The 26,301-nt window shown below is 49.8% G+C and overlaps 1 protein-coding gene across 1 annotated transcript; it reads right to left on the bottom strand.

The window, feature by feature from the left end:
- Positions 1–1,503: 1,503 nt before the first annotated feature.
- Positions 1,504–26,262, bottom strand: LOC144167122 (uncharacterized). Its single transcript, XM_077696497.1, has 5 exons — positions 26,059–26,262; positions 21,201–21,352; positions 18,306–18,379; positions 16,943–17,029; positions 1,504–1,690 (listed from the first exon to the last, which is right to left on the bottom strand). Exons 1-5 carry the CDS (start codon positions 26,167–26,169, stop codon positions 1,581–1,583), a joined length of 534 nt encoding a protein of 177 aa, XP_077552623.1. The 5' UTR covers positions 26,170–26,262; the 3' UTR covers positions 1,504–1,580.
- Positions 26,263–26,301: the final 39 nt, after the last annotated feature.

Genomic DNA, 26,301 nt, shown 5'->3' on the forward strand with positions numbered 1-26,301 from the left:
ACATCCATAAAGGCAGAGCACGGGGTGTAATTTTTAATCAACAGAGATATAGCAGGGGAACGTCGAGGAATTCTTCAACTTCAACAAAATAGTCGCACTGGTCGTGATCAAGCTAAAGAAGCGACGCAGAAAAAAATATACTACATGCCTATGCGCCAACAGCTAGTTACTATGATGCCGTCACAGGCAGTTTGTACCAGGGCGTCGAATCAGGTATAAATAAAACTGTTTATGATTGTGATGGGGGATTTAGGAGAGAAGCAAATGGGAGAATGGTCAGCGAGAAAATTAGAAATAAGCAGTCGGAACAGTCGAGTAGACACACTGGGGGTATTTGTACAGAGAAAAAAACTCAAGGTTATTGAACAGATTCCACAACAAGGGAAGGAATCGAAAAGGCACACGGGAAATTACCGGCCGTATCCCAAAAATGAAGAAGCTCACACTGAAGGTAGCGAAGCTGTACGCAACAGTAGCGTTTTTCCGCTTCGTCGCCTCACGGCATTGTTTAATCCCCGCCGCTGTACGAGGGACCACAGCTTGATGTTCGTATTACTCTATGGCACAGGCTTCTGCGCCGCACGGGGCCTCATGGCCTTCCTTCGTGGTGCGCGCTTATCGCTGCGGCGGCGGCCTCTTCGCCTTGCTGCGCAACGTGCTGTGACGTTCTGACCACTACCTAACGAATAATGTATTACGGTACAATATGCTATCAAAGCCACGGACGACGGAAGAGGCAGAGAACGCGGCGCTAAGTCAGCTATACCTCTTTTCTCTTCTATTGCAATAACCGAGGACCCGGGCTCCATGAACACCCCTAATGCGCATCATCGACGCGACTTTACGTGCCGAATTCTGCACAACATGACATAGTTACTACGTTCAACTTCTCTGCTCTGCACCCACGAGGCCTCGCTCCGGCCTATGCTCCTAGGGTAATCTTCTGGAACTCTGAATTGACAACGCTGTCGAGGAGTGCATCGTGTGCCATCGCTACGTTCAGCTCAAACGCCAGCAGACTTCTTCACAACATCGGGCTACAGTAGAAACGCTTAGCACTGGCATGCATCCCAACTCGTACTGTGTTAACTGGGGATCAGGACCACTTTCGAGTTTGTGCTGCGCAATAAGATTCCACAACCTGGTCGTTGCCAGTACATGAATTTTCACCTGCAATCTTTAACAATGCAAACAGTCCAAGTTTTTGTATTTTTCTTAAAGTAGCAAGCATGCAGGTTGATTATTCGGTGTTTAGCGTAATCTATAAATGGGCACTATTTGCTGTCTAAGCATAATATCAACGGTTCTGTTATTGATTTCGTGCTCGGGCTCATTCTCTACGTCGCAACGACCAAAGCCCCGCATCAAACGTCGACCACGTCTTTCGCTGGTTTGTTGTGACCACTCCTTTCCTACCCAGAGATACAGACCCTTGAAACTGACACCGTGCACCAAGACGCAACCATCAAGCAAGCTTTATTTACCAGAATAATGAATCTTGGCAGCCAAGAAGTACCAAATATGTGTACGTTTGGGTCAACTGGGGAGATTTCTTGTTCTGCTCATAATTAGCTGGTAAACTAACAGGACTGCACGGTGGAGTTATCAGTGTCGCATGCGGAGTAGAAGGCGTCCATGCAGGGTTTCGGCACGTTCGTCAACATCGTGCGCTCAACAAAAAGTATGCACACTGAAAAGAAAGGAAAGAAAACTGATGGGCATCTCGCTAGTTGCTTACGGAACTTTTTCACGTCAAACAGACACTGTCACACAAAACCTCCGAAAAATATCCACATGCAGCATTCAGTGTAGGATGATGATGCCCTCTTGATGCGTGAAGGTATGTCAATGTTGGTATAAAACACTTTTAGATGTAACATACGCTTCCATGATGAATATAGACAATTCAGCGTCATACCTCATTAAGTCAGATGTATTGTCTTACGTGCAAGAAAAATAACAAAACCAAATTTGATACATTTTTTTTCTAGAAATATACTTAAAGTCGACCTTGCGGTAGTGATTTGTAACTCAAGAATAGAACATCACGAATTAAAGAGGTACTTTTTTTCGGAAATGCCGCGTTTTGTTCTCTGATAGAAAAAGGTCAAATAACACCTGTTCTAGTCCATCTACAAAAAAACAACACAACTTTAACATTGCCAAAAAAGCAGATCGGACAACATTTCTTACTTTTAATTTACTGCACTGCTAACTTCGCGGCTAGTGCGACCTACACGCAGCCAGAACGGTGTAAAACAGAGGAAATTGCATGATGTGTGTTCTTTTTACAGCTAACTGCATATATTTTACGGAGCAAGAACCAAGGCATGGTATTGTGTACGCTTAGGTTATAATCACAAATTTTTTTGCCGGGTTTGCTTAAAGGAACAAGCGGTTCAGAAAGTACTCGGAATTTCAGTCGCTCCAAACTTGAGCGTATACAATAGGCCATCCGTGTTATTGTGTTATTATTTGCTGTCGCTCTCCCTTCCAGTTCAACTTTTTGCCTGTGAGCATTGTGATCTAAATGCTCAATTTACCCCGCGAGGATTGATCACCTTGGTTTTAAAAAATCACGGTGCCCTGAACTAAACAAATTATCACTGGCTTAGCTCGGCTATGCCAGGATATACGTTCAGCGATCCAATCCAATCCAATCAAGTCCAGTCGGGTCCAGTCCAGTCAGTCCGGTCTCGTCCAATCCAGTGACTGCTCCTCGCGCATTCGCAGCACGGCTCTCCAGGAGCCACGTGAATCGGCTATCAAGTGGCTCCGGCGCAGCGTCAGACTTGACTACTGCGCAACGAATGCGCACAGCTCGGTACGCACCCACGCCACTGCGGCTGCCGCGGCTATGACGTAACTCCTCTGAAATGCTGAGACCGGCAAATATGCAGACCCAATTCTCTGCACACCCGTACTCCAATAGGTTTGGATTTTCAATCCTAATCCAATTTAATCTATTTCAATCCAATTCAGTTCAAATCCAATGCAATCCAATTCCATCCAATCCAATGCTCCTCGCGCTTGCGAAGCACGGCCCTTCAAGGTCCACTTGAAACTGCTCAACCTCGGCCAGTGTAGCTTACGCTACAGATTTCCTATACCCGGGTGCAACTGAAGAACGACAACGGAAGTTGCCCGTACAGCTCATCACCGTAGCCGGCTGTTCCTCCACGCGGTGCGAAGAGTGTGAGTCTGCGAGTGCTTTGAATGTGACACTTGTCGTTCCCGTGATTTTTTCATACCTAATGCACTTATAAACTACTGCAGTGACGCCAACGAAACCACGAGCCAAAAAAATTACCCCCACCTCCTCCCGCGGGAACCCTGGTGTGATGCGACGCTGAGGGGGGTTCAAGCGCAAGCGGAGAGCAACCGTCGACCGAAAGGCCGCCGGAGAGCGGCACACCGGTTATATGCGCAGCACGCCCGAAGGAGAAAAGACCGCGGAGAGAGAGAGTACTGCACATGCGCAGCACCGCGCGCAGCGCGGCCTACCGGCAGAGTGAGAGCGCGCTGGGCCGCACACCCGCAGATGTTGAGAGAGAGTGTTCGCTCTCACGGGGGCACACGCCGGCGCCAGTGCGTCTGCCGCGGCTATGACGCAACACAATTCAACACAATCCACTTTAATCCAATCCAATCCAAATCCAATCCAAGCCAAGGCAATCGAATCCAATCCAATGCCCCTCACGAGAGAGTGTTCGCTATCGGAGAGGAGAGAGGGTGAGCGGAGGAGAGTGTGGACGCCGACGACGGACGCACGCAGGAAGGACAATACCGCCGACAAGAGATGCTCTCAGCGTCGCATCTAAAAGCAGACGCTGTCTCGCACTAAGCGCGTCACATCATGTTCGTTCAAAACGCACGCGCGCGATGACGTCCGGGTGCGCCCCCTCAGGGAAGTAATACACTACACGAGCTATAACCGCTCTTAAATTGTACCTGAGTATCTGAAGACACGACAACTGAACTATTGGCCAGGTATCTGCTTGCTGCAATGAAAATCTTCTGGAGACAATCTCGCGTATATCCCCTTCGCACCCTGTTCCCTAGAAGTTGATTTTTTAACGCGTAAGAGTAAATGGCCTGCCCAGCGATAAACCAGGTGTCTCCAACAGAACAAAGGGTAATTTGGGAGGATTTGATACCACGAAGGTAAGGGGCTTTAAATAGCGTAGCTGATTGTGCGGTTTTGTGTGGACAATCGGTAGAGTACTAGTCCAGGAACGTTCTCCCGTAAAAAAATGGCGCAGCTCACACTAGTGCGCGAAAGTTCAAGAAACAGCAGAGCTGGGGGTTGAACCAGCCTCTCCCCACACTGACAGCGGATCCGAGGAGAGATGGACAAGCCGAACCTCAGCAGTGCAAAACCGTTTTGAACGGCCCTCTAAAGCAAAGAACATTAAAGTATGTTCATTGTTTTATTCAGTAGTGATCATCGTCACCCCTTTATTCTTCGTCTTCCCGCGGCACAGCCGCGTAGGGAAATCCTCTTGTAGCACGGCCTCGCCTCGGTAGACCTTCACTTCTTAATCAGCTGGTCCAGTTACCATTTCCACGTGTGGATTGTGAACGGATGGCTTGACGCATTAGTCCTCCTCTTCTTTGGCGCGGCGGACACGTGGGGCGCCGGTGGCTACGCGACGACGACGACGACGAAGGCGGGTGCTCCTCATGTGGCGTAAGCCCACGCGCAAGCCTGGAAGGCGCGGAACAGTAGCGGCGTGGCACGCGCTCATGGGCGCTCCGTATGTTTTTTTTTTATGCAGAAATGCATTATAGTCGGGGGTTGTCGTGCGTCCCTTGGCCGGCGTCCGCAGCGCGTCTGATGATGATTGTGGCATGATGCCCCTAGGGATTGGCCAACCAAACAATCCATCACGAGATAGCTTCGCGTTCAACCACCATCGTCATCTTCCCGTAGGGGAACCGCTGAAGAAGAAGGAGAAGAAGACAAAGCTGCGAAGAGGAGGTACGTGTAGTATCTGTTTTTACTTCAGTATGTTATAGTTTTTTTTTCTGTTTTGTTTTTTTTTCTCAAAATTGCCAACATCACTTCCCTCACACTCCACAGCTCTATTTTACCCTTAGTTTGAATTCTTGACCAGTTTCCCCAATCTGACTTGGCCAATCCCCCAGAGTGGGTACGCGCCACTGATTTCTGGTTCCAACCAACCAACCAAGAGGAGGGCTGCGTGAGTTTTGGCTACCGTTATCCTCCTCGGCCGGCGCATCTTCTCGATCTGAACACGGTCGAAGAGCGGCTCATCGCGCCTCGACTCCCCTTCATGAGCATCAGGCGGCTGACTCGAGGCAACGGGCAGTTTGGAATCAAGGGACAGGCGGTGAACGTGCCCATCGACGTATCGAAGGTTCTGCGGTGCCTTCCTCGCATGGTACCCGAGGACGTTGCGTTCGACGTTCGCATCAAGCGGAGGCTGATGAGTCCGGCAACGTACAAGCGCGGGTTGGCGAAGCGCGGCAACATCCTGGCTTGGCTCAAGCACCTGGAACACACCCCGCTGTATCGCGCCATCAACGTTCGGGTCGATTGGAGTCGGCTCGATTACTTCGATGACGGCGGCGAACGAGAGGAACCGCAGGAAGACGACGTCGATGATGCTGACGGTGAGTTCGAAACGATTCCCGACGACTTTGACGTGAACGATCCTCTGCAGTTGGCGGTTGCGTTCAACGCGGTCTCGAAGACGCTTCTCTATAACGAAGCGGAAATGACGGGTGTGGGAAAAGAAAAAAATAAATGATTACGCTCACACTCTCGCCTCTCTCTTCGCCATTAATCGCATCACACTCATCGGTGCACCCAATGCATTTCTGCATCCTCACAATCCCCCTCGGAGAGGTGCGGGGATTTTTTTTTTTTTGCTATAGGCACTCCGCAAAGGTTGTGCCCGGCGCCTGGCACTGGGGGCGCCGGGTGGTCGCCGCGAGGCACGCGCTGACGTGCGCACGGGGTTTTCTGTCTCCACCGGACGATGTGTGGTGGCTTAAACAGCTATGCGGTTAAAATAATTTTAAGGGCCAAGTATTAGCCAAGTCATGATGCACTAAAAAGGGGCCGCTACAAAGAAGTAACCACATGCAGCAATTTTGGTGAGCCATCCAAACAACGTAACTTAATTGTGGGTGATAGGAGACATCGATCAGTGATCAGCGCCACACTCGTATTTGTGACTATAACAGCATACTGCACTATGCAGATATTTTAAATAACGTTTTCTGTGTTCAGTTGACTTGGGTGGGTTACAGAGTTTTAATGGTGGTAGGCACTTTTTCTTTGCACCAGCGCATACCGTTCTGGATATAGCTAAATTGTGAAAGGGTGTCGCAAAGTAAATAACAATAAGAATTTTTCGCTTTACGATACACCAACCCGCTACGCAGCCCAGGGCGAGAGAGATAAGTAATCGTGACGTACACATGTAAGTGTCTCTGTAGTGAATCGTTAAAAAAGACAGACCGCGTAACAAAGGATACGAGGCACCGGGTAGAAAGATGCAATAAAGATCCGTTTCTTTACCATGGCGTCAAATAAATTCTGGATCTCATGAAAACAGATATAAACTCCAAAACCTTGGTCATATATTCTCAGTACTGTGCAGCCGTGTATAATAAATGCCACGTTCCATTTAACGCCATTGTTGATGGTTCATGCCGCATAATAGCCTAATTGATGCATCACATACACCTTTCAATAAATCATAAAGGCCGAACGCCGCAGTTCATAAGCGAATGAATGTCTTGCTGACACACGTTAAAGAAGTAATAAATGAATATGCTTTATAATAAGGGTATCACGAAGCCCTTTGAGGGGGTGGGGGCGAAAGGAGGTGTGTAGGGAGGGAATGAAGAGGGATCATAGGTCCTTTTGTGGGGTTCTTTGTTCCTGTGTGCCGCCTAAAAAAACAATGGTGAGGCAAATGGGGCCCACAGCTGAATTCGTGCATCGATATAATGCAAGGTCATCTTCTAGAGTGCTTTAGAGACAAAACACCTTCAGTTCTTATGCCACTGTACAAATCTAAATTGCCCGTTTTGCAAAAATACGTGTGCGGTTCCCAGAACGAGGTTGGTTGTGTCCCCATTATCCGTAGAGCGTCAGTCGGCCGCGAACGCTCCTATGCATTGGCTTGCCTTCGCTTTATGGGAGGGAAGGCTAGGTGTGCGTAGGCGCAACTTCCTCACCGGGCATCCGACGGCCCGACCTGACCTAGGACTTTCAGTTATAACATCAACTGCCGGTAGCAGTAGCGATCCGTACCATAAAACTGACGTTCCTTGGCGCATCGTTTGGCTAGACTTCACGGTGCCTTAGATACGGCGGAATTAATGCCTGCCTGCATTATCACACACCCTCCCAAGGGAGTTAACAACTGAAAATGACAGCCCTTCAGAAACAAAAATTGCCCGTTTCCTATTTAATTACGACGCCATTTTATGCATACACACACGCGCTTGGCCACGCAACAGTCGTACAGAGTTTCAAGAGCCTCTGAGTTTTACCTGTGGTTTAATCACATTTTACGGATTTCACGTGCCGATGTCCACCTGAGATATCGCGCACCCTACTGGAGAGCCGTAGTGGAGGCGCGCCGTAGCGAAAACGTTTTGACCACCTGCGTATTTCTAACATTCGACGAATTCTCGACACAAGCCCGTTCTTGCTTTTAAAAAGCGGAGCTGTTTATCCCGGCGGTCAGTTGTCCAACGATAATAGAAAACCTCCAATCAGAAAGAAAGAAAAGCGTCCCTTGGTTGGAATCGAGCCTGGGTCCCTCGTCTTATTAAAGGGGCCATGCAGACAAGACACAAGTTTGTTTTATTCAAAAGATTTCGTGTTTTATAGTGCCCGCAGTGTTTTTTCGGAAGCAAACAATGCTTTATTCACCGACAAATTAAACAATATAGGTTAAAATTTTGATTCTCCCGCCAAATCGTGTGTTTTCGCGATGTCTGCAATGTCATAACAAGAACCGCTCTGAGGAGCTCGCAAAAAAATAATAAAAACAAGCATACAGTTCACCTGCGTAGCCACCACAAATGGGGTGGGCTGGACAGCTCGTGCTACAGACGCCGAGTTCGTGAAGCCGGTTACCTCGAGTTCTAGCGTGTGATAACGTAATCCACTTTGGGATAGATGCGAAAGGCTGTGGACAAAACTATCCGGGCCTGCAGTCATACAGAACTTTCGGTGGTAAGTTCGGAAATCCATGTGAGGTGCGACAGCCGGGTCTACAACGAAGGGACAGGGGCCTCCAGCTGTGCTCTTCCTCCAGCCTTGCACCACTAGTGAAGCTGCACCAATTTTTTAATCCCCTACAAAAGAGGCCACCGCGGCCAGGAATCCAAGCCGCGTTAGTCACTGAGTCACCTCGGCAAGGTGCAGTGGTTTGGTGATTGGACACCTAGTTCACAGACTGCGCTTACGGTGATGAAGACGCTTTGGATAAATTTGAGGACAGTGTTCTATAAAAATGAAATGCCTTTTGACGTCAGAACCTCCACCTAGTTTGAAACGAAACATCTGGCAGGTAACGGAGCACCGACGTGGGAGCGAATCTCGGGCGAATACCGCGAAGGCATCCTAAGCGCCCACATACTTACTTGAGTACCACTACCACTGCAAATTTAGTAACCCGTGTGTTTTCCCTCTCACGTATCAATGATAAGCTGTTATTACTTTCGTGAAAAAAGCATGAAGGGAGCCGTTCCGCACTGCGTAGGTGGCGTGACTACAAAATGGTACTAAAAACTGCAGATGCGAATCATCCCTTTGGCTGAGACAGAAAGAGAGAGAAAACTTTAATGAATACTGGAGAGGTTAGCCCCACAAACGGCGGGGCTTGCTACTTCAGATGGGGGTGAACATAGTGAGGTAAAAAAAAAAGAAGAGGGGAAGGAGTTCGCACCAACAATGAATAAGAGGGAGAAGAAAATAAAATCAGTTCGGAACGTAGAAAAAAATTACAGCGCTAGGAGAAAAAATCTCAGGATCCCAAGTTTAAAGAACATCGGTTAGTCCCGTGTCAGACATAAAAGTTAAGAGAGCCTTTGTCCCTCGCGCGGCGTCAGCGTGATTTTGCCACGGACCAAGAAAGTGACGCAGCTCTAAAGAGTGTCCTCGTAGCAGTCGCACTAGAGCTCTTTTAGCTGTTTCGCGTTGAGTTGTACGCTTCGGGCAGTAACACAAGACATGCTGTATGTCGTCTCTCACAGAGCACACAGAGCACAATGGCGAGTCCGCCCAGCCTATCTTAAAAAGAAAACTACCAGTGAAGGCAACGTTCAGGCGTAGTCGGTGAAGGACAACCTCAGTTTTCTTTTTTAGACCTCGCGGAAACTGGAAATTGCACTGAGGGCCAATCGCGTGCAGAGGCAAGGGTATCTTAAGAGGGTCCTGTCAAGCTGATAACTGCAGTTTCCATCCAAGCGCATTCACGGCCGTACTTCCGTCTTGTCTGGAATACAGGATTCCAATAGACACAGGCAGATTGTGCGCCTCTTTCGCTGCTGCGTCAGAGATGACATTCCCCTGGATGCCGGAATGGCCTGGTAGCCATTGAAGTTAGATGCGGTGCCCGTCTCGTAGCCCTAGTGTGTGCAATGCGTTTAGCTCACGCACAAGTTGGCCGCAGCGGTGGTTGGCTGAGGTTGTAGATATGCGTACGCGTAACGTCCGCATTGGCCCTGACATGTGATGGGGCTACGGGGTGTTGTAAATCAGTCATCCCAGAACCGTCAGCACTGTTTCGACTGGCCATCTCAGCGCAGTCACTGGTGTAGACAAGTTGCCTTGCTCCGTCCGCTATTGACGCGGCGCAGAGCAGAGCGATGAAGTTCTCGAGCCGACCAAAAGTTCAAGAGAGAGAGAAAATGACATTTATTGAAAATTTCCGGCGGGGAGGCGGGTCAGGCCACGCAGGGCTTCGCCACCCCCTGTCTAGGTACTAAGCAGACCCCGAAGCTATGCCTGGGCACCGGTTCAGGCTACTCGGCGAGTCCCCTCCCGAAGGAGGGTCTCCTTTTCGCCTTTGCCGGGCCAGAGCAGCCTCGAGCCGCTGGACTGCCAGCAGTTGCCGCTCGTATTCGGGCGAGCTCACAAGTCCTATAATGTCCGGTGGTAGCTCTTTTGGGCTCCCCACTGCACTGTGTCTTTCACATCCCCACATGATGTGGGCCAGGTCTGCAGTCACCAACGCGCACACACTGCACACTGCACTTTCGTAAGTTCCAGGGCACACGTGGCGCGCGAGCGCTGGAGTCAGCACGGATCCAGTCTGTAGTTGACGGAGGAGGACGGCTTCGCCCCTCTTGAGCCTCGGGTGAGGGGGGGCAGGGCGCGTCTTCCCGCACGATGCCAGTGAAGGATGTCCCCGTAGTTGGTCAGGGGCTCCATGATCTCCGCCGCAGTCGATGGGCAGGGGGGCACCGCACGGTGCGCGAGCTCGCGTGCGATGGCGTCCGCCTCCTCGTTGCGGTTGACGGTGCCACCCGCAATGCCCCCCACGTGTGCGGGGAACCAGCGGATGTGCGTTGTAGTCTCCTTGCGCTCGGGGAGCAGGCTCGCTGCAGTCCTGCACACGGCGTTCCTGGCGTAGCTTGCTACTGCGGTCCTCGAGTCGCTGAGCACCGTGGTGATTGTGGGGCTGCTCGCTAGCGCTAGGGCTATGGCAGCCTCCTCTGCCTGCGCGGCCGTTCGGGCCTTGATGCTGCAGGCGTTCATTAGTTCCCCGGTGGTGGCTCGTACGACCACCACCACATATGTGTTGGGACGGTCGCGGTGCTTGGCTGCATCCACGTATACTGCCCCCTCGTCACTGTTGTGTGCCTCGGCAAGCGCTCGGGCTCGCGCCGCTCTCCTCTCCGCGTTCCTGTCCGGGTGGACGTTACGCGGCAAGGGGAGCACCTTGATCTTGCGAATGATGTCGTCCTCTATGGGAACGATCCTATCTTGATGTTGGTCAACTTGAGGTGGGTTGAGGCCCAACCTCTGGAGGATGGCCCTGCCGGTCTTGGTGGAACCGAGGCGTTCGAGCTGGGAGACCAGCTGGGCTTCACTCACCTCGTCCAGGGTGTTGTGTACCCCCAGTTCGGCAAGGGCCTGGTTACTCGTGCTGTTGAGCAACCCCAGTGCTGCCTTGTAGGATTTGCGGATGGCCGCATTGATCCTATCCTTCTCCTGTTGTTTCCAGTAGTGGAACGCACCAACGTATGTAACGTGGCTCATGACAAATGATTGCAAGAGGCGCAGCAGGTTTGCTTCTCGCATTCCCTGTCTGCGCGTAGATATTCGTTTGATGAGACGCGTTGCGATCCCCATCTTGGTGACCATGCGGTCGATTGCGGTTGTATTGCTGCGGCTGGCTTCGATGTGCATGCCGAGCACTCTGATGCTTTTCACGTGGGGTATGACTGTGCCGTCCCCCGTGCGCAGCGTGATCTTTTTGGCGTCCTCCGCTGCTCGCTTGCGGAGGCGCCCGGGCGGTGGTAGTATCAGCAACTCCGATTTCTGCGGAGAGCATCGTAGTCCCGTGTCTTTCAGGCAGTCTTCGATGTTGTCGATTGCCTCTTGTAGTGTGGATTCAATGTGGCCGTCACTACCCCCGGGGACCCAGAGGGTAATGTCGTCCGCATAGATGGTGTACTTGACTTGAGGGAGCTGGTTCAGGCGTTCGGCGACTCCAATCATCACCAGGTTGAAGAGAAATGGCGAGATGACTGCGCCTTGCGGAGTGCCGATGCTGCCCAGCTTCCGCTCTTCCATTTGTAGGTTTCCAATCTGTAGCATCACCGTGCGGTGTGACAGAAAGTCCCTGATGTAGTTGTAGGTCCTCTCTCCGAGCCCCAGTCTGTTGACTTGAGCCAGGATCGCAGAGTGGCGCACCTTGTCAAAGGCGCTCTGTAGGTCTAGGCCGAGGATGGCGCGGTTGTCCCCGGTGTTGACTGTGGTGGTGTCCATGGCTTCGTGCTGGATTAGCAGCATGGCGTCTTGCGTGCTGAGCTTCTCTCGAAACCCTAGCATTGTGTGCGGGTACATGTTGCGGTCTTCTAGGAACCTTTGCAACCTGTTGTTTAGGACATGTTCCAATACCTTTCCCGCACACGAAGTGAGGGAGATGGGCCTCAGATTCTCAATGCCGGGTGGCTTGTTCGGCTTTGGTATTAGGATTGTTCTGGCTGCCTTCCACTGCTTGGGTAGTGTTCCGGCGCGCCAGCACTTGTTGTAGTAGTTGGTGAGGGCCGTTATGGCCTCGTCATTTAGGTTTCGCAGGGCCTTGTTGGTGATTTGGTCAGGGCCGGCTGCGGACTTGCAGTTGAGGTCTTGGGCCGCCTTGCGAACCTCCCACTCTTCAATATCCTTGTCGAGCAGAGGGTTGGGCGGTCCCTGGTAGTCTATGTGCGTTTCACTCGGGGTGCTGGGGAGGTAACGCTCGTTCAAGCGTTTACACATCTCCTCTTCTCCGAGTTGCTTGGTGGTAGCGTAGACAATCTGTGAGAGTCTGTGCTGTTGGTAGTCTTTGCTCTTGGATTCGTCCATCAAGTGCTTGAGCAGCTTCCACGTTCGGCCAGCGTGTAACTGCCCGTCCGCTTCATTGCAGATGGCGTTCCATTGTTGAGCGCAGAGCTGCCTGCTGTATTTTTCGATGCTGCGGTTCAGCTCCGCTACCCTCTTTCTGAGGTTGCGGTTGTGCCTCTGCCGCTTCCATCTCTTCTGTAATGCTTGTCTCGCCTCGATCATGTGAGCGAGGCGAGGGTCCATACGCTGAATGGTGTTTTCCGTTTCCACCTCTGTGGTAGCCTGCGAAGTTGCCTCTACCAGCCTCTCCGCCCAGTCTTCAATGTCCGTGATTTGGGTGCCCAGGCTCGTTTCGCGAAACCGGTGCCAATCCGTTAGCCTGTGTTTGATTTTCTGGTAGCCAATGCCTCCCTTAGCCAGGGTGGGGATCTCTACCTCGATAATGTGGTGGTCGCTGCCCAGGTTGTGGCCCGTGTTCCTCCACTGCACGGGTCTGCCATCTGGCAGCCGCACAAATGCGAGGTCAGGGTTGGTGTCCCGGGCAACCAATGTGCCGATGCGGGAGGGGTTGGCCGGGTCGGTGAGCAGGATGAAGCCCGCGTCCGTCGCATCGTCCAACAGGTCCCTTCCCTTGGCTGCCGTGATGCCATATCCGAGTTCCTTGTGCTGCGCATTAAAGTCCCCGCCGATCACTATCGTGTCGCTGGGGGCCGTCTTCAGTGCTTTATGAAACAGGGCTTTGAATTTCTGTTGCCTGTGTTGCGGGTTGCTGTAGGTGTTGATGAAGAGCATGGTTTCAGTCTTCTTCTTGCCAATCACCACCTCGGTCACGCAGAGCTCGATTGCCGTGCTGCGGCCGAGAAAGTGTTCGTGCTTTATGAATGTGATCCCCTTGCGGACAAAGGTGCAGACCCCCTGTGCTGCTCCCGTGCCGCATTCCCGTGCGCTGGGAGGGCTGGCGTGTGTGCGGTATCCCGGCAAGGTTGGTGCTTGCTCCGTGTGTGTTTCTTGGACCATGATAATGTCAGGGGGAGACTTCATGGACCTCAGGTGTTGCTGTAGTACGGCTCTTCGGCACTGGAAGCCATTGGCGTTCCAGTGCCAGATCTTTAGGCTTGTCTTGGTTGGGGTGGGCATGGTTGTTGTTGTTGCGTTCCGTTGTTGCCGTGGTTGCCGGTGGCTGCAGAGGGAGCTCCGAGTTTCTCGAACAGGAACTTCTCCAGCCGGTCGAATCTGGCATTCATTCTGTGTTCGACAGCGTCCACGCGTTTCTCGAGCCTGTCTACGCGTTCTGTGATACGTCGAATGCGGACCGCACAGCCGATGCTGCACGGTGTACTCGTAGTCTGTGTTGTTGGGGACGATACCGAAGAGATCCTGTCGGCTTCGTCTTCCATGTTCAGAGACTCTTCGCTCGCTTCCTCTGGGGTGGCGGGCTTGTTCTCTGGTTGTTGCTGTTGCAGGTGTTTCGGCGTGAGGGATGGAGGTTGGGGTACCTTCCCTTGGACACATGGTGTTGTTGCTGTAGGCTTGTTTCCTGTAAGCAGGATTTCTTCTAGTTGCTTGGTCAACTTGGCGATCACGTCCGGCTGTTCTCGCACCATTTTCTTCAATTGTTGGATCTCGTTCTGAGGTCCTCTTGTACTCCTTGAGCGAGAGCGCGCCTTCTTCTTGGAGCCGCCGCCCGCTGCCGCCACCGCGACCCATGACGTGTTGGCTCGCGTCACACCATCGCGCGATCGGCTTCTCGTCCTATCGCGGTTCGCCGCGTTGCGGGTAGCAACAGCAGCGGCTGGCGTTCTGCTGCGGCTCCGCTGCTGACGTTGGTGGTTTCCGAGAGGAGCGAGTTCGGGGAATTCGTCCTTTCTAGAAAGCCTGACTTTCATGGCGGGCTGAGGCTTAGCTTTTGCCTCTTCTGCCTCTTTGCGGTTCCATTGCCGTTTCTTGACTAGATACGGCGTCTTGAATTTGTTCTTACAATTTTTCGTGCCCGTTGGGTGCAGGCCTCCGCAGAGTTTACAGTGCGGTTTGCACTCCTCTTCGTGATTGTGCCCCGGGTTGTGCTTGCCACAGGCGAAACACACTCGGGCGTTTGGGTACGGGCAGACATCTTTTCGGTGTCCAATTTGCCCGCACGTTCTGCAAACTTCTCTGTGCTGTCGGTACAGATAGCACCGGATCAGCACTCCCGCGTACTTTATGTATGACGGGACCTTGTTGCCTTGAAACAGCACGATGACCGCTTCCGAGTTGCCAATTCGGTGAGCGTCAATCGCCGTAGTATTGAAATTGTTGAGTACATACCGGCGTATGTCCTCGGGGGTGTCGTTGATGGAAATGTTTCGAATCACACCCTTGGCTGTGTTCTCCGGTGCTGCGTGATACGCGAACACTTCAAAGACTTGATTTCCCATGGTGATGGCCCGAATCGCCGAGTAGCGCTGGGCCCGCTCTTCGTTCGGGGTGCTCATCACAACAATGTTTTGAGCGATGTTTGGACAGGCAATGTCCTCCGCAAAAGCTTGCATTTCCACTCCGGCAGCCCTAGCAATGGCGCTCATAAGCTCCGTTGGCTTGGTCTTGCCGATGATCAGCCCGCCGCGAGGCCTAACCACGATCTTGAACTCGCTGCGTGCCATTTTGTTAGGCATACGTGCTGCCTTCTCGATGGTTGCGTTCACTCTACGGGCAAACTGGGCCCTCGTTGGTTGGAAAGTCTTCTTACCGGTGACGGGCTTCTTTGAAGCTTGCTGCGAAGCTTCGGTGCTCGCCTTCGGTGATCGCCTTCCACGCTGAGTCGCCAAGACCCAGCCGGCTTGATTCTCCTGTGCGCTTTCTTCCTCCGCTCCCGGGACAGCAATTGCCGTGCGGCCCGAACTGCGGTCCAATATGGGCTGCTGGTCCGGCGCCGAACTCGTATCCATGGCTGTCGGGGTCCCGGTCACGTACGCAGGCATCTCCGAGCTTGCGTCGGCGACGAGCAGCTGCGGCTGGACCGGCTCGTGGAGCTCTTGGGCAGCCGCAGCTTGCCGATAAGAGCTCGCGCTGCTGCTCATGCGCGTGGTGCGAGCATGTGCTACTGGCTCCTCGAGGCGCTCTCCTTCGCCGGCCTTGGAACGTTCCTCTCGTGAGGCCTAGCCTGATGCGATGTTTAAACAGCCTGAAATCTTGGCGTAAAATGCACTCACTGTGACAAACGGGGCCACCGGAGATTCCTTGTGACTTGCCGGTGTTCTTGATGCACAACTGAGAAAGGTGAATAGCCTTTTTCCGCATGAAAAGTTCAAGCAACATTTATATACAGTAGGTACAAGGGCAACAGAAGCGTTACATGGCTCGCACAAAGGCGATAGCACCTCTCTACTGGGTGCCTGCAAAAAGTGTCGCCGATAAGTGCCGCGCTCACTGCGCTTCCGGGCGTGTTTTAAACCCCCGGGAGTCCTTGCAGCCGCGAGAAGTTTGAATCGCTTCAATCAGGACTCTCGCTGGGCGAGGTTCGAATCCGGCGAATGAAGGCAAAGCAATTGCATCAGTCGAGCCGCCTCGACGGGGAAAGGGAAGGAGACGCCGTCACCGTCTCAGCGGAGCCGTCTCCAGGCATGTAGCGGCATGTCTGCCGCGGGCAGGTTGGTTTGGTTCGGTAGAGGCGTGAATCAGCCCCGCTGTCGGCGCGTCGCCCAGTGCAACGAATTTGGGCCGGACGCTGTGGCACAACAAGGCACAGGTAAGGCGTGACCTCACGTCCCATCGTGCATACGATTGGCCGACGTTAAGGGTACCACTACAACTTTTTCAATTGATTTGATTTTTTTATTTCTTGGCAAAATCCAAGGGGAGGCTGAGACTAAAGGCGAACGTGACCTGACAGAGGCCTCAGCCACCCGATTTACTTGACGTCCACCTTCGTTAACTGAATCCCGCAGTAGCACGAATATGGGATCGACGTAACCTGACGCGTTGTTAGCGTTAGGTCGGAATATACCCCTAACAAGGTTCTAATGTACTTGCTCATCGAGATTGGCCAATCAACGTGACACACAGCCACCAGAAGCTTGCGGATTATTCACTGCTTTTGATTGTCTGTGCACCAACATACATACCCCCACATTTGTTCTCACCCATCCTGACCATCCCACTGTCTGTCGAGTTCTTGCCGTGTTCAGCCCTGGTCACATGATTGACAGAAATAGCTGAGCTGAGAGTCCCGATTAAAATTTTCTGTGTCATTACCCGGTGCACCACGGCCACGCGGTGTTTCAAAGCATTGGACAATTTTGTCGTCAAGGTATCTCTCTCTGCAATTCTTTTGGGGTGTCGTGTTTTATACGATGTCGCGATTTCAAAATACAGTCTGGCAAAGAAAAATATCACATGGGGAAACAATAAGGAGCTCACGTGTGTCCAAGTAGTACGGAACTACAGCGACGAGGCACGTCTCGTAGTCAGAGTAGGGGTAATACGCTTGGTAGTCGTGACATACATCTAAAAGCGGAAAACGAATACACTGATTTAAATTTTAGATATGTATACATAAATCATATTACACACGCGCGCACATGCACACGTACGCACACCCACCACAAACACACACACCCGTATATATATAAAGAGAGAGGGAGAGAGAGCGGAGATAGATAGACAGACAGACATAGAGAAACAGGTTAGCAAGGTTAAGAGTGAGGTGCTCGTGGAAAAAATTGAGAAAGGAAAGCCACCAGTCCACGCCTTAACGGTGGCATAGCGGAAGAGTCTGGCTTTTTCTAATATTACGTGTACCGAAGTTAAGATTTTAATTCTATGCAAGAAAGCAAGTGGGAAAAAAATGCGTCCGGAGTAGGGGCCGAGCCCACGCCCCCCGATTACGTCGGATGCCTTGCCAATGCGGCGACCATGGCGACTGTGTTCAGTGCCACTTTATGTGGCGGAGAACACAGAACACAGTTTCTGTAAGCTCCTTAATCTGAACCGTAAAGAACTTCGCCTAAGCTCGAATTCATAAAAGTTCGAACCAATGAAAGTCAGGAATACGGGGAAGCAGAAGGCATTGAAACAAGTCAATGCTTTATTGTGTCCGTGGTTGTGGCGAGCCTTTTGTCCCTGAAGGCGACAGTCACCACATTTTTCTCCAACGAACGAATACAGGGGAAGGCCTCATTTTTGCGTTCTTCACAAGTGGAAAATAGACGGGTGGTATTAAATTATAACGTGCCTTCTGAGGGGACGGCCGCACTATGCTTCGTCCTCGTACACACTTTTGTAACTAGCAGCGACAAGTAATGCGCTTCTTACTTGGGATATGATGACGTCATCTGTCAGCGCACAGCACAGACCACTGTACTAGCGTCCTCCTTCGCGTAGTTCGCAAAGAATTTGTCTTCCAAACTGCCCGCAATGTGGGATTTAATTTAATTTCTGCCTGTTTTGCTTTCTCTGCACTATGCAGCTTCGTGTGCAGACAGAGGATACGCTTCTCTGGCCATGTGCTGGGGCAAAGGCGCCCCATGGTGGAGCGCAGTTCGAATTAACCTCAGTGGAACCTACTCGAGTTCAAATCAGAGGGCCGGTTTGCCCACATACTTCTATGGAGACTTCGCCGCACCAAATTGTACACTTTGAAATATCCATAAATTCAAATAATTGAAGGTATAATTAATTAGCTTTCACTGTCGAGAGGTTTTTCATTTGAGGTTTTTTGTAGAAACCACAGTAATTGTCTCAAACATGCGGCCTTCGTAGGAAAGGGTAAACGACTTCTTACCTCCGTCAAGAACATAGGGCGCCTTGTCGGGTTCGTTTTCAAACTTGATGTTGAAAACAGCCTTTTTTCTGCTACTGAAAACGCAAACAATAAATACGGTAAAAATTCAGGTGTGGAAGTGTAAGGCATTTGCACACCAGTAGAAAGCCGGAGCTTAGACTACATTAAAGTTACCTGTGAAAACACTGAATTACTTCAAATTGGCGTCACTTTAGCGCGAGAATAATAGTAGTAAAATTCAATGACAAAAAATTACACCATCTTCCCGTACGGTACCCTGATGAGGGTGCGAAGCATCATGGAGGTTCTGTGTGGTTCCATTCTGTTGCCGTTATGTTGAGTGATCTGGTGTTCACTAGCACCAGAGGGAATTCCGCGTCCGGGTCCACACCGGGGGCAAAGGCACGCAAGTACTGTTGTGTTACGGTGAGTAGGCGGTGGTTCTCGAGGCACCGAAACTCGTCCATTATGTTCTTGTCGATGTTGTCGTCTCTGTGGTAGAATCGGAAGTCTCTATGTTAGCGTTGTTGAGGTAAAGGTTGTTGACGCTGGTGCACCGGCTGAGAGCAACGTACACGCCCTCCTCTTCGCAGCTTTGTCTTCTTCTCCTTCTTCTTCTTCAGCGGTTCCCCTACGAGAAGATGACGACGGTGGTTGAACGCGAAGCTATCTCGTGATGGATTCTTTGGTTGGCCAATCCCTAGGGGCATCCAGCCGCAATCATCTTCAGAGACGCTGTGGATGGGGCACGGACGCGGGACATCCCCCCGAGCAAGAGATGCTTCGCATCTAAAAAGCTTAACAATTATTTTACCTTAACCAGTGAACTGGCGCGAGTAACATACCTTCCTCCAGGAGGAAACTCCGGAGGAACACTCTGCAATGACTACGCAGGAAATGTAAATATGCCAGCAAGCTGTTGCGGGGTTGCATGTGAAGCCTTTGGAAGGTACAGGTAACATTTTAGATAAGCATGCTATCCTTGGAATTGTATTTTAAGCGCATGATGATACAGAGAGCGCCATTCCCCCCACTTCCAAGTCCCCCCCCCCCCCATAACTAGCTATACGGCCCTTAAGAACACTCTGTCTCTCATCTGAGCTGCTAACTTTAAACGTCCAAGCTATGATTGTATTTTTAATGTTATCACTCCGCTCGAGTGGCCAACGAAGAATTGCTGGACATACGCGATGGCCTTCTCAGTGACTTTGCATGTTTGCAACATGTAATACCTAACAGCCGAGTTTCCAACACGCTGCAGCTAATTTTCGCATCTAGAACTTATGTAAGACCTAATACTGATGAAAACATGGCTATATAGTGAGAACACAAACGATGAACAGCCCAATCCTTTGTTATTATGATTATCCCGTCGATTACAAGCGCAAATAGAAAAGTTGCGTGAGTTGGAAAACGTTAAGTATAGAATAAGGGGCGGAAAACGAGAACATAGAGGGATGAGGTTGTCGTCTTACTGAATGTTCATTGCGAACTTTATACGATGATTGCACGAAGAAGACTCAGCCCACTTTGTTGTCGTGAGCCCAGTTTGTCTGAGATAACGTTTTATTGCACCTCTCCGACTGAACAAGTGATAAAGCTGCTAAGAGTCATTGAAATATTCCATTTTCTGCTGTGTGTATGGTTACATGTGTTACGTTATTCAACATTCCAGCTGTTTGAAAGTAGTAGTGTTTCCGCAATTGTTTTCCTACTTTTAAAATTCCAGCCGCATGCCATAGTTTCCGCAGTGTCATCCTATCGCTAGCCCGCCGACTTGTCGCTCTCAACTCTTCTGGTTCTCGAATTTTCGACTGGTATTCAGTCATCATGAATAGCGCATTTGAGTACTGTGCCTTGAACACACCGTTTTTCTCCGTAAATATGCACAGTAATGCTGCGAACTTTCACTTAAAATTTTTTGTAGAAAACCAGTTCTTTCGCGCAGTTCGCATGTTTCTTTACATCCCCGCCTATTTGAGATCACACAGTATGTCCCGGCGGTATGCGGTGCCTTACACGTTTTAGAGTGGGCGAATAGCGACATGCACTGCTGCTTGTGGAGGAAAGCATATCAGACGTAAAGATTATGGGCTACCTAATTGTCTACGGACCAACCTGGCCAAAATCCTGCTTAGTACTTTTTGACAAGTAATCGCAATTGGGGAAGCGTGCAAGCCTCTAAAGCGACTGCAAACCGCTAACTGTCCTAGCGGTTTGCAGTCTCTCGAAAAGGAAGGCAGGGTTGCGGGAGCCTTTTTGCAAACGTAACAAATTACAAGGGTAATCACTTAGAGAAGCCGCCTAAAGTGCGTGGCGATACAACATTTTAGGGAGGTTAGGGGTGTAGCAGCATTGCTGGGGCTACTGAGAATCTCACAGGCCTAATTTGGAATGAAGAGAAACAAAATACCATATTGCAGAGCTAAAATTTCCTAAGCTCATATTCGTTTATGTACTTCGTTACAGGCGCTCATCAATTTCTTTATTCGAATTCTGACTAGCACGGGCTCTGAAAGTACCTTTTGAAAGCTTTTTCAACAGCTTGGCGCACCATATTTGTGGGGTTAGAACAGGTTGGTGTGTAATGTTGGAGGTTTATTCTTTCCATTAAAAAAATCCCATAGTTTGTATTAGACTACCAGGAAAGCTTCCAGCGTATTTATTCATGGCAAAGTGCAGTCGTTCTGTCAGGATAGTTGTGCTTTCTTTCCTATTTTACAAGGTATGCACTTTCACCCAAAATACCCGAATCAACTCACTAAGGGCTCAGTATTAGGCGGTATTTGCCGTCGTGGTAATTTTGGAGCCAGCTTTTTTCAGGCCGTTGCCTGCTATCCGTTCAAGCTAGGTGTGATAGCAGCGTACCGAAAAGTATTATACTGAGTGACTTACTTTTTGAGTCCTGAAGAAGGGTCAAATGACCACACGTATGTGGCTTCTTTTGTGGCCTCGACGTAGCGTGTTCGTGTGGCGTTAACACAATGGTAGTTCGGGCAGCTGCTAGTAGTGTAGGCAATGACCAATTCCGGAAGGTTTCCAATGGCCTGTGCAATGACAGAAGAAAGTGCTTAACTGATCGAGGGTGCACTTATATTGGCTAATTGGCAAAATAACTTTCTTAATTTGTGTGCACTCTTGAACGAAGTACAAGGGCAGTTAGTAGCGCTGTCCTTTTGCTTTCATTTGACACTTCCTGCTCGTCATGATTCAAAGGGAAATACCGTTGGTGGCTCGGTGACGAAGCGTGCGTGACAGAACAGCTGGAAAAGGACAGAGAAGGGCGGTAGCGAGCCGTCATTGCACCGATCCTGGTTCCTAGGAGCACCACCAATAAGTGCGTTTGCGGCCCAAGCAGCAACGTGTCGGCATCCTGCATTCTGAGTGAACGCGCCATCTACCTTTGTTTGAGGGCCCACACACAGCCACGTTCTCGGTTCCAACCCGCTCCTAGTGCTGCCAGCGCTGCCGCTAGGGCAGCAACACAAATCTAAACTCGGGGAGTGCAGCACGACGAGGACGCCGGCCCCAAGACAAGTGGGCGGAGCGACGCCGGCACCACCACTACCACACCAGATCACGACTACGGCTACCATCACGTCACGGCCACTCAACAAACGCTACGCCACGTCAGCGCCAGTGACTGCAGTAGCCCCTTCACCAGGGACTAGGAGCCATAGGACGCTGTGGAAGCTGTGTTTAGGACCAGTGGGTTTATTAGGTCGGCAGGGTTCAGGGTTTCTAAGTATTAACTGTGTAGAGGTATTATTGTAGTTACTTTCGGCTTGTCTTATTCTTTTGGTGCTTTTTACCAGGTCTATTAATTTTTGATTTCGTGTTGTTTTGCTCGAATGGCGTCTAGCTGCACGGCAAGCTCTATGGCTAGCTATGTTGCATTTTTTGCGCAGGACATTGGGGCAATAAACAGAGTAAAGAAGAGGGCGATGCAGGAGTCGGCAGAAAGAAAGAGAAGGAAGGCAAAGATGATCGCAAACGATGTACATTCATAGCGGTCTATTGTAAATAAAGTTATTCTTTCTTTTGCTGTGGCCTCGGGCTCCTTTCTTCCAGAAGCTATGCGGCTCTCCCTAATCCACTGGTCTGGCTATTCGAGACACACGCGTGACACAAATGATTGGCGAGCCTGCCATTATGCATCCTGTCCAGTCACTTGTCTCAGGAGTCAGAGAAGAGAAATTCCGCAAAGCTGCGGGCGATATGGAGCTCGCTGATGTGGCCAAAAAAGAGGCAGTGTGGTTATGGACAGATAAGAAAAGGGCTGGTAGAGAAAAAGATGGCCTCGATGCAAAAAATGAAATATTTGAGAAAGAAAGGAAGTTACGCTTGCGAGATACATGAACAGAGGTGCCACGTGAAGCGAAATCCTACTTTGTCAGGGCAGGCTACGACAGGTTCTACTTGTATTTGCCCAGGGAAACAGACGGCGACGTTTGACTTATTCGCTTATTTTTGTTGTGATCTGATTTTTATGCGGACGCCTATTTGCATCTTTTGGAAACGGTAACTGTTGGGCATTGCTGGAACCGTAGAAAGGAGGCCACATCCCTAAACATCTGCTTAGTGGATGACGCACAGTTGCTTTGGTAGGATGCCTGCAGATGAATTCACTTATTACGACATTGAAAGTAGCTGCGCTGCTCAGATTTTGCCTAAATACCCAAGAATCTACGAAGAATCTCGAAGTTTATACCGGGAGATAAAGTGACAGATAGACACTTCTCCGCCCGATTAAATCTAAGCGCGCAACCACTGAAAGGCTCCACCGAAGAAATGCGAGTAGATTCGAGGTTACCTGATACTGCGGGTCGAGTGAACTAGAAGAGAGAGTGGTCCACAGGCCTATACTCTTAATACATTAGAAGGGAACCCAAAAAGGGGTAACATTCGTTAGGGGCGCTGCGATCGCAACTACTTCAAATGTGGCGCAGTGGTAGAACGCTCGCTTTACACGCATAAGACCGGGGTTCGATTCCCACCTGTGCCGGCATGTTATATCTGTTTTTCTTTAGTTTTTCTGTTTTAATGTCCGAGGAAACTTGGTAAACTATGCTGAAGGGCTCCTATATTGACATTTATAATTTATTTTCTGCTCGGTACGGCGTGCAACAGTCACACTCTGACAGTCAATTCAATATTCCTGCTTTCTTGGAACACACAATCACGGGCAAATTTCAAGTTTGCTATTATAAGAAAAAACATCGCGCCGCCATTTTCTTAGCACCGAATACGTTATATACGTATGTATTTACACTAACCTATACATTCTTCCGTTCTATGCTGAACCTTCGCCACGTAAGTGCGTGCCCATGCAGGGAGGTGCTAGTCCGAAGCTCGGCACTGCTTTTCACAAAACGTGACAAATCCCACGTAGATAAGGAGAACAGAGATAAATTTCGCGAACTGGCGCGCTACCGGTGCCCATTTTATCCCAGAGGACTACTCGCTTCACGCCCTGTTTTTAACATTTGCGCACTGCCTTCAAGCCATGGGGTGCGTTATCTACCATGCATGGGCACCGCGTGCAGAAGTTGATGTAGCAGACGATGCGAGTGTTTTTGCCGGCCGCCGCACGGCCCTCCCGCTAACGCGATAATTCAGGGAATTCCTCTGTAGATTCGCAGTAGTAGTAATTAGGTGCATTTCTTTGAATAAATAAATATTTGTTTGTCTATATTTTTATATAACTTTCTAATTACTGATTTGTTTGCTTGTTTGTTTTTAAATCACCCATGTAAGAGCCTATTTTGCCACTGAGCACCGCGTGGCGGCGACACGATCGCAAGATTTCAGTGGATTCCCCTTTTGTTACTGTGTTTCTGCATCAGTTTTTGGCAGCTCCGTTTAGACCACTCTCTGTTTTAGTTCCCTTTACTCATTTGCGCCCAGATGATTTATACGCAATAAATTCAGCCCCGTCCCTGAAATTGCCACAGATTTTTTTCTACAGCAGTGACCTTTTTTAAGTGTGGCAAGAAGGGCCCCAAGCATGAAGTGTGCAAAACACCAGAAGGCCTGCGAGCTCTAGTGTAATAGTTTCAGGGGACGCTACCGTATCCCGTCAGGAAAACGTGACGGAAGGGTACATTGAATAGAAGAATGGAAATGAGATTTCTCTCGTGAGTGCCATGATAGTTCGTCAGCGTATATTTCAAGCGACGGAATGCCTCTTTAGGAGAGCAAGATGAGACATCGAGTGATTAGCAATCTTCGAGAAATGAAGAGCTGTACCGTGGTAGTGAAACGCAGCTTAGGTCGCACAAAGCAGCTCACGCACGATATATGCCTGGTTTATCTGTTGCATGGGGCAGTTCAGAAGCTCCAAACACTAGGCAGTTATAGCATGCGCACTGGCCTTGCAACATTAATGCACTGCAAGGGTGACCACTCATCCCGAGGAGAGCCTTATCACCATGATCATGACAAACTTGAGTGCTCACAAAGGCATCCAATTGTTTCCGGAAGTAACTTGAACTTAAAACTTCCCCATTCCATCCCTTCCCACTTCGCCTGGACTTCATTTTCTTCCGATTAAGACTTTAGTAATTTACTCAATGAATCAAAAAACAAATTTGGTGCAGCAAAACCCGCTACTTTCTTAATAAAAAGTAAGCTGAGGCTTACGGTACGACACGCAAATCTAGAGTGACACTGCTACAAGCTAAGCAGCTTTTGTTCCCGCACATCTTTGGTTAGTTCTCGAAATAAATATCTTAGGGGCTTACAACCTTTTCTTTTCAGGCCAGGGCTCAACGAAATATGCCCTCTTTTGTTATTTCATATGGGTTCACTAGAAGATTTGTTAACGTGTACCACGTTTTTTTTATTTTTGTCGGTTTTTGTATGTAGCGGTTTTAATGTGTACAGTTAGCTATAGCGTACTTGTTAGCGTACATTTGTATTCTCACGCCCACCTATTGCCACCGGACTCAGGTGGGCAGTATTAAATAAATAAGCAAATAAATAGGCCGAACTAGGCGTTTCTACTTATACAAAATACAGTAGAACGCGATCTAAAGAACTCACCGGGAGTCAGGAATTGTTTAGTTAGATCGGGAACTTCATATAATCGGGACTGTCATTTTACAAGCAGGGGATTCCCTAAATTCGATGTGTACAGGGAAGCGCATCCAAAAGCTGCCGCCATCCAATAATTTAGCAATGTAGTAAACTTTCGTGGTAAACATAAGTACAATGAAACGGTAAAGGTTTCAGGGGGAAGCGAATTTATTTCCTGTGATTTTCTCCTGCGTGCGCTTCGTTAGCATTGGGCGAATAAACTTTTCGTAGCAGGCAAGCACGTTCACCGCCTCCTCTGTTTTTTGGTGAGCCACAGCAAGGCGCCTGAGCAACTCAATAGGGTCCATGAACTGCCCTGGAGCGGCCACACAAGCTTCAGGAGTTTCTGGGTCGTGAGCGTCATCAGTCAGCTCTTGTGCTACGAAAATAAACTGTACAATTTCTAATTGTTCGAAACCCCGGTCGTGTCGACGCTGAGATAATCGTTCGTGGTGAGATTTTTGAAATTGCCCCTTTTAAATGTTTGCGTTTCTCTAAATGTTTCGTTAAATCGGGAATGGCGCTGAACCTATTTCGTTACTTCGAATTCCTAAAAGCATTGCGCAGTACAGGCACCTACAAGGGAATCCGAATTTGTTCGACAGATCGGAAATTCGTAAGATCTGATTTCGTTAGATCGAGGTTTGACTATAATGCGTTTTGTACTGTTTCTTACCTTAAACGCGTCGATTGGACCATTTGCTGGTTTCGGAGTCACTGGAGGCCTTCGTACGCAGAACAACAGCCAAGGAAGAACAAAGCAAGCGATCTTCTCAAAGATTATCATTCTTCTTGGATTTCACTGCTGCTTGAATGTTTTCCGGTGATCGAGATGAAAGCGACGCAAAGGCTGCAAGCACTACTTTGAGGGTTTGTGCCGGTGTAGTGTGCGCAAAAAAATTGGTGATATTTTTTTTTT

Source organism: Haemaphysalis longicornis, unplaced genomic scaffold (assembly GCF_048455015.1).
Source record: "Haemaphysalis longicornis isolate Haplotype H1 unplaced genomic scaffold, Haemaphysalis longicornis Haplotype H1 scaffold_2, whole genome shotgun sequence".
NCBI classification, from domain to species: domain Eukaryota; kingdom Metazoa; phylum Arthropoda; class Arachnida; order Ixodida; family Ixodidae; genus Haemaphysalis; species Haemaphysalis longicornis.